This window comes from Oncorhynchus nerka, linkage group LG7 (genome assembly GCF_034236695.1).
Source record: "Oncorhynchus nerka isolate Pitt River linkage group LG7, Oner_Uvic_2.0, whole genome shotgun sequence".
In the NCBI taxonomy this organism is placed as follows: Eukaryota; Metazoa; Chordata; class Actinopteri; order Salmoniformes; family Salmonidae; genus Oncorhynchus; species Oncorhynchus nerka.
The window spans coordinates 2492439-2499938 of record NC_088402.1 but is presented as its reverse complement, the minus strand read 5'-3'; the positions used below and the strand labels follow the sequence as shown (position 1 = coordinate 2499938).

General features: G+C 46.2%; 1 protein-coding gene across 2 annotated transcripts in view; it reads left to right on the top strand.

Annotated features, from left to right (window-relative positions):
• Positions 1-7500, top strand: part of LOC115128057 (type 2 phosphatidylinositol 4,5-bisphosphate 4-phosphatase) — a 56300-nt gene that overhangs the window by 40581 nt on the left and 8219 nt on the right. For both annotated transcript variants that reach the window (XM_065020115.1, XM_065020116.1), the window contains exon 4: positions 369-486. In XM_065020115.1, coding sequence (XP_064876187.1) covers positions 369-486 — 118 coding nt within the window. The remainder of the gene's footprint in view (positions 1-368; positions 487-7500) is intronic.

Here is a 7500-nt window from a genome sequence, read left to right as displayed (position 1 = left end):
CCAGTAGATAAACCCTTGCTGGTCTAGAGTCCAGTAGATGAAACCTTGCTGGTCTAAGTCCCCTTGCTGGTCTAGAGTCCAGTAGATGAACCCTTGCTGGTCTAGAGTCCAGTAGATAAACCCTTGCTGGTCTAGAGTCCAGTAGATGAAACCTTGCTGGTCTAGAGTCCAGTAGATGTTCTAAGAAACAGCCAAAGCCTTTTTAAAACAGCCTGATGGATGTTCTTCAATACGGAAATGTTCAAGACCATGAATCCAATAACAAACTGACAATAGTACCACTTACCTGGGAAACATGGGTAAACAAAAACGATCCCATCACTACTGTATGGTAACTCCTCCCCCTCTGTGTGCCCCGCCCCCTACAGCAGACGCATCATCAACCTGAGCCCGGTGATGGTGATTCCAGAGGAGCAGCCGCCAGCCCTGCCAGTCCAGCCTGAGGGCACGAGGGTGGTCTGTGGCCACTGTGGAAACGCCTTCCTCGTATGTGGCCAATCAGTGTGCCCTCTGAGCAGCAGTCAACACCTTCTGGCCTATTAGAGACTAGCCTGTATTCATAAAGTATCTCAGAGTGGTAGTGCTGGTCTAGGATCAGGTCTCCCTTGTCCAATCCTTATAATCAAAAAGGCAAAACAGCACTCCTACACTGAGACGCTTAATAAATGTGTTTTGTAGTCTTGCCAACGACACTGATCATATGAGTTTGGCAAGACAGCACAAACCGATCTGGGACCAGGCTAATAAGGCAAAGACTGTGTATGGTTCTCAAGTCTGGGACCAGGCTAATAAGGCAAAGACCGTGTGTGTGGTTCTCAAGTCTGGGACGAGGCTAATAAGGCAAAGACTGTGTATGGTTCTCAAGTCTGGGACCAGGCTAATAAGGCAAAGACTGTGTGTGTGGTTCTCAAGTCTGGGACCAGGCTAATAAGGCAAAGACTGTGTGTGTGGTTCTCAGTGCTTGACTTGGGCTGTTTTTTTTTCAAGTTGATCCATTCACAGATATTCCCAAATGACAATATGCTACAGAGACTTCTGATTATTGTTAAGGGTTCATACACAGCTTGACAGATGGAATTTCAGGACTTTTCCATGACTCGGAAGTGACTTTTCCATGACTTGGAGTGACTTCTCCATGACTCGTCGTGACTTCTCCATGACTCGTCGTGACTTCTCCATGACTCGTCGTGACTTCTCCATGACTCGTCGTGACTTCTCCATGAATCGTCGTGACTTCTCCATGACTCGTCGTGACTTTTCCAAGACTCGTCGTGACTTCTCCATGACTCGTCGTGACTTCTCCATGACTCGTCGTGACTTCTCCATGATTCGTCGTGACTTCTCCATGAATCGTTGTGACTTCTCCATGACTCGTCGTGACTTCTCCATGACTCGTCGTGACTTCTCCATGACTCGTCGTGACTTCTCCATGACTCGTCGTGACTTCTCCATGACTCGTCGTGACTTCTCCATGCGTGACTTCTCCATGACTCGTCGTGACTTCTCCATGACTTGTCGTGACTTTTCCATGACTTATCGTGACTTTTCCATGACTTACAGTTGAAGTCGGAAGTTTACATACACCTTAGCCAACTACATTTAAACTCAGTTCTTCACAATTCCTGACATTTAATCCTAGTAAAAATTCCCTGTTTTAGGTCAGTTAGATCACCACTTTATTTTAAGAACGTGAAATGTCAGAATAATAGTAGAGAGAATGATTTATTTCAGCTTATATTTCTTTCATCACATTCCCAGTGGGTCAGAAGTTCACATACACTCAATTAGTATTTGGTAGCATTGCCTTTAAATTGTTTAACTTGGGTCAAATGTTTTGGGTAGCCTTCCACAAGCTTCCCACAATAAGTTGGGTGAATTTTGGCCCATTTTTCCTGACAGAGCTGGTGTAACTGAGTCAGGTTTGTAGGCCTCCTTGCTCGCACACGCTTTTTCATTTCTGCCCCCCAATTCTATAGGATTGAGGTCAGGGCTTTGTGATGGCCACTCCAATACCTTGACTTTGCTGTCCTTAAGCCATTTTGCCACAACTTTGGAAGTATGATTGGCGTCATTGTCCATTTGGAAGACTCATTTGCGACCAAGCTTTAACTTCCTGACTGATTTTCCTACCTCATGAGGCCATCTATTTTGTGATGTGCACCAGTCCCTCCTGCAGCAAAGCACCCCCACAACATGATGCTGCCACCCCCGTGCTTCACGGTTGGGATGGTGTTCTTCGGCTTGCAAGCCTCCCCCTTTTTCCTCCAAACATAACGATGGTCATTATGGCCAAACAATTCTATTTTTGTTTCATCAGACCAGAGGACATTTCTCCAAAAAGTACAATCCTTGTCCCCATGTGCAGTTGCAAACCGTAGTCTGGCTTTTTTATGGCGGTTTTGGAGCAGTGGCTTCTTCCTTGCTGAGCGGCCTTTCAGGTTATGTCGATATGGGACTTTTACTGTGGATATAAGATATTTTGTACCTGTTTCCTCCAGCATCTTCACAAGGTCCTTTGCTGTTGTTCTGGGATTCATTAGGAGGTCTACCATTTGTTTTCTGAGGTCTTGGCTGATTTCTTTTCATTTTCCCATGATGTCAAGCAAAAAGGGCACTGAGTTTGAAGGTAGGCCTTGAAATACATCCACAGGTACACCTCCAATTGACTCAAATTATGTCAATTAGCCTATCAGAAGCTTCTAAAGCCATGACATCAATTTCTGGAATTTTCCAAGCTGTTGAAAGGCACAGTCAACTTAGTGTATGTAAACTTCTGACCCACTGGAATTGTGATACAGTGAATTATAAGTGAAATAATCTGTCTGTAAACAATTGTTGGAAAAATGACTTATGTCCTGCACAAAGTAGGTGTCCTAACTGACTTGCCAAAACTATAGTTTGTTAACAAGAAATGTGTGGAGTGGTTGAAAAACAAGTTTTAATGACTCCAACCTAAGTGGATGTAAACCAGTTTTAATGACTCCAACCTAAGTGGATGTAAACCAGTTTTAATGACTCCAACCTAAGTGGCTGTAAACTAGTTTTAATGACTCCTAACCTAAGTGTATGTAAACTAGTTTTAATGACTCCAACCTAAGTGTATGTAAACTAGTGTTAATGACTCCAACCTAAGTGGATGTAAACTAGTTTTAATGACTCCAACCTAAGTGTATGTAAACTAGTTTTAATGACTCCAACCTAAGTGGATGTAAACTAGTTTTAATGACTCCAACCTAAATGGATGTAAACTTCAGACTTCAACTGTATCTTGACTTTGAACCACACTTCCATGACCAATAATTGGCGTCTCTATATATCCTACGCGAAGAAGTAAATGTGGTATTGACAGGAGACGTCTGCTGGTCTCTGATCCCACGTAGTCCTACTATCTCCTGCCATTGTGCCCTCGATCAAGGCACTTAACCCCCCATAAAGTAAAATAACTACAGTGTTATAATGCTGTATCAAACGCTCAACCCTCAGTCTAGTGAGATACTGGGTTTGCAGGCTTTTCATCAAGCCCTGATACACACCAGAGTCCTCTTATCAAAGTCCTGTTGACCAGGGCTGATGTTGAGGCTACAGTGTAGTGTATTAGACCAGGGCTGGTGTTGAGGCTACAGTGTATTAGACCAGGGCTGGTGTTGAGGCTACAGTGTATTAGACCAGGGCTGATGTTGAGGCTACAGTGTATTAGACCAGGGCTGGTGTTGAGGCTACAGTGTAGTGTATTAGACCAGGGCTGGTGTTGAGGCTACAGTGTAGTGTATTAGACCAGGGCTGGAGTTGAGGCTACAGTGTATTAGACCAGGGCTGATGTTGAGGCTACAGTGTAGTGTATTAGACCAGGACTGGTGTTGAGGCTACAGTGTATTAGACCAGGGCTGGTGTTGAGGCTACAGTGTAGTGTATTAGACCAGGGCTGATGTTGAGGCTACAGTGTAGTGTATTAGACCAGGGCTGGTGTTGAGGCTACAGTGTAGTGTATTAGACCAGGACTGGTGTTGAGGCTACAGTGTATTAGACCAGTGCTGGTGTTGAGGCTACAGTGTAGTGTATTAGACCAGGGCTGATGTTGAGGCTACAGTGTAGTGTATTAGACCAGGGCTGATGTTGAGGCTACAGTGTAGTGTATTAGACCAGGGCTGGTGTTGAGGCTACAGTGTATTAGACCAGGGCTGATGTTGAGGCTACAGTGTATTAGACCAGGGCTGGTGTTGAGGCTACAGTGTATTAGACCAGGGCTGGTGTTGAGGCTACAGTGTAGTGTATTAGACCAGGGCTGATGTTGAGGCTACAGTGTAGTGTATTAGACCAGGGCTGGTGTTGAGGCGACAGTGTAGTGTATTAGACCAGGGCTGGTGTTGAGGCTACAGTGTAGTGTATTAGACCAGGGCTGGTGTTGAGGCTACAGTGTATTAGACCAGGGCTGGTGTTGAGGCTACAGTGTAGTGTATTAGACCAGGGCTGGTGTTGAGGCTACAGTGTAGTGTATTAGACCAGGGCTGATGTTGAGGCTACAGTGTAGTGTATTAGACCAGGGCTGGTGTTGAGGCTACAGTGTATTAGACCAGGGCTGGTGTTGAGGCTACAGTGTATTAGACCAGGGCTGGTGTTGAGGCTACAGTGTAGTGTATTAGACCAGGGCTGGTGTTGAGGCTACAGTGTATTAGACCAGGGCTGGTGTTGAGGCTACAGTGTAGTGTATTAGACCAGGGCTGATGTTGAGGCTACAGTGTATTAGACCAGGGCTGGTGTTGAGGCTACAGTGTAGTGTATTAGACCAGGGCTGGTGTTGAGGCTACAGTGTAGTGTATTAGACCAGGGCTGATGTTGAGGCTACAGTGTAGTGTATTAGACCAGGGCTGGTGTTGAGGCTACAGTGTATTAGACCAGGGCTGGTGTTGAGGCTACAGTGTATTAGACCAGGGCTGGTGTTGAGGCTACAGTGTATTAGACCAGGGCTGGTGTTGAGGCTACAGTGTATTAGACCAGGGCTGGTGTTGAGGCTACAGTGTATTAGACCAGGGCTGGTGTTGAGGCTACAGTGTATTAGACCAGGGCTGGTGTTGAGGCTACAGTGTATTAGACCAGGGCTGGTGTTGAGGCTACAGTGTATTAGACCAGGGCTGGTGTTGAGGCTACAGTGTAGTGTATTAGACCAGGGCTGGTGTTGAGGCTACAGTGTAGTGTATTAGACCAGGGCTGGTGTTGAGGCTACAGTGTATTAGACCAGGGCTGGTGTTGAGGCTACAGTGTATTAGACCAGGGCTGGTGTTGAGGCTACAGTGTATTAGACCAGGGCTGGTGTTGAGGCTACAGTGTAGTGTATTAGACCAGGGCTGGTGTTGAGGCTACAGTGTATTAGACCAGGGCTGTTGTTGAGGCTACAGTGTAGTGTATTAGACCAGGGCTGGTGTTGAGGCTACAGTGTATTAGACCAGGGCTGGTGTTGAGGCTACAGTGTATTAGACCAGGGCTGGTGTTGAGGCTACAGTGTAGTGTATTAGACCAGGGCTGGTGTTGAGGCTACAGTGTATTAGACCAGGGCTGGTGTTGAGGCTACAGTGTAGTGTATTAGACCAGGGCTGGTGTTGAGGCTACAGTGTAGTGTATTAGACCAGGGCTGATGTTGAGGCTACAGTGTAGTGTATTAGACCAGGGCTGGTGTTGAGGCTACAGTGTATTAGACCAGGGCTGGTGTTGAGGCTACAGTGTAGTGTATTAGACCAGGGCTGGTGTTGAGGCTACAGTGTATTAGACCAGGGCTGGTGTTGAGGCTACAGTGTAGTGTATTAGACCAGGGCTGATGTTGAGGCTACAGTGTATTAGACCAGGGCTGGTGTTGAGGCTACAGTGTAGTGTATTAGACCAGGGCTGGTGTTGAGGCTACAGTGTAGTGTATTAGACCAGGGCTGATGTTGAGGCTACAGTGTAGTGTATTAGGTTGCCAGGGCTGGTGTTGAATGGCTACAGTGTATTAGACCAGGGCTGGTGTTGAGGCTACAGTGTATTAGACCAGGGCTGGTCTTGAATACACTACACTGTGTATTAGACCAGGGCTGGTCAACACCAGCCCTGGTCTACAGTGTAGCCTCAACACCAGCCCTGGTGTTGACACTACAGTGTATTAGACCAGGGCTGGTGTTGAGGCTACACTGTATTAACACCAGCCCTGGTCTAATACAGTGTATTAACACCAGCCCTGGTGTTGAGGCTACAGTGTATTAACACCAGGGCTGGTGTTGAGGCTACACTGTAGTGTCAACACCAGGGCTGGTGTTGAGGCTACACTGTAGTGTATTAGACCAGGGCTGGTGTTGACACTACAGTGTCAACACCAGGGCTGGTGTTACACTACACTGTAGCCTCAACACCAGGGCTGGTGTTGAGGCTACACTGTATTAGACCAGGGCTGATGTTGAGGCACTACACTGTAGTGTCATTAGACCAGCCCTGGTGTTGAGGCTACAGTGTAGTGTAACACCAGGGCTGGTGTTGAGGCTACAGTGTATTAGACCAGGGCTGGTGTTGAGGCTACAGTGTAGTGTATTAGACCAGGGCTGGAATAAAAGCCTGCACTCCCAGTAGCTGTCCTGGTGGATGGTTGCAACAATACTTTGTTTTAATGAACGATTCCTTCATTCAAAGGGGATAACGTGGATAATACTTCAAGGTAGCTAACTAAGACAAGTTGATCTATAACCTTACAAAGCCTCAAATATTCCTGTCTCTTGGGAGATCTATGCTCAGCGTGGAAGCAATTAGTCAATTGGGCTATTCTTAAAATGTTCTTATGGCATATCCTTGTGATTTAATAGAGGTAGTCCCCGGTTTCCCATAACAGCGTCGGTGGACAGGTGACAATGAGTCCGCGACATTAATGCTTAACTCTGTAGCTAAACAGTTAACGAGCAACATTTTGTCTTATTTCGTTAGCTATTTAGTTAGCCTATCAGAACACCTGCTGGTGAAATGTCTCCATCTCCAACAGTCTACTGGTGTGTGTGTGTGTGTGTGTGTGTGTGTGTGTGTGTGTGTGTGTGTGTGTGTGTGTGTGAATGCACTCTCCACTTCTATTCAATACAGATCCCAGTCCACTTTGAGTAACCATTTTGAATCCGGGCCACTTTTGTTCCATAAAGGAGACTTTTGTTCCATAAAGGAGACTTTTGTTCCATAAAGGAGACTGTTGTTTCATAAAGGAGACTGTTGTTTCATAAAGGAGACTGTTGTTTCATAAAGGAGACTGTTGTTTCATAAAGGAGACTGTTGTTTCATAAAGGAGACTGTACGCAGTTCCTCAAGTATTGGAGGCGCTCTGGACAGCTCCGGCCAAAGTCGAAAAGGAGTATAAAGTGATGTATTGATCCCCAGGTTGCATCCCAGATGGCACTCTATTCCCTACATAGTGCACTACTTTAGACCAGAGCCCTATGGGACCCTATTCCCTATATAGTGCACTACTTTAGACCAGAGCCCTAAGGAACCCTATTCCCT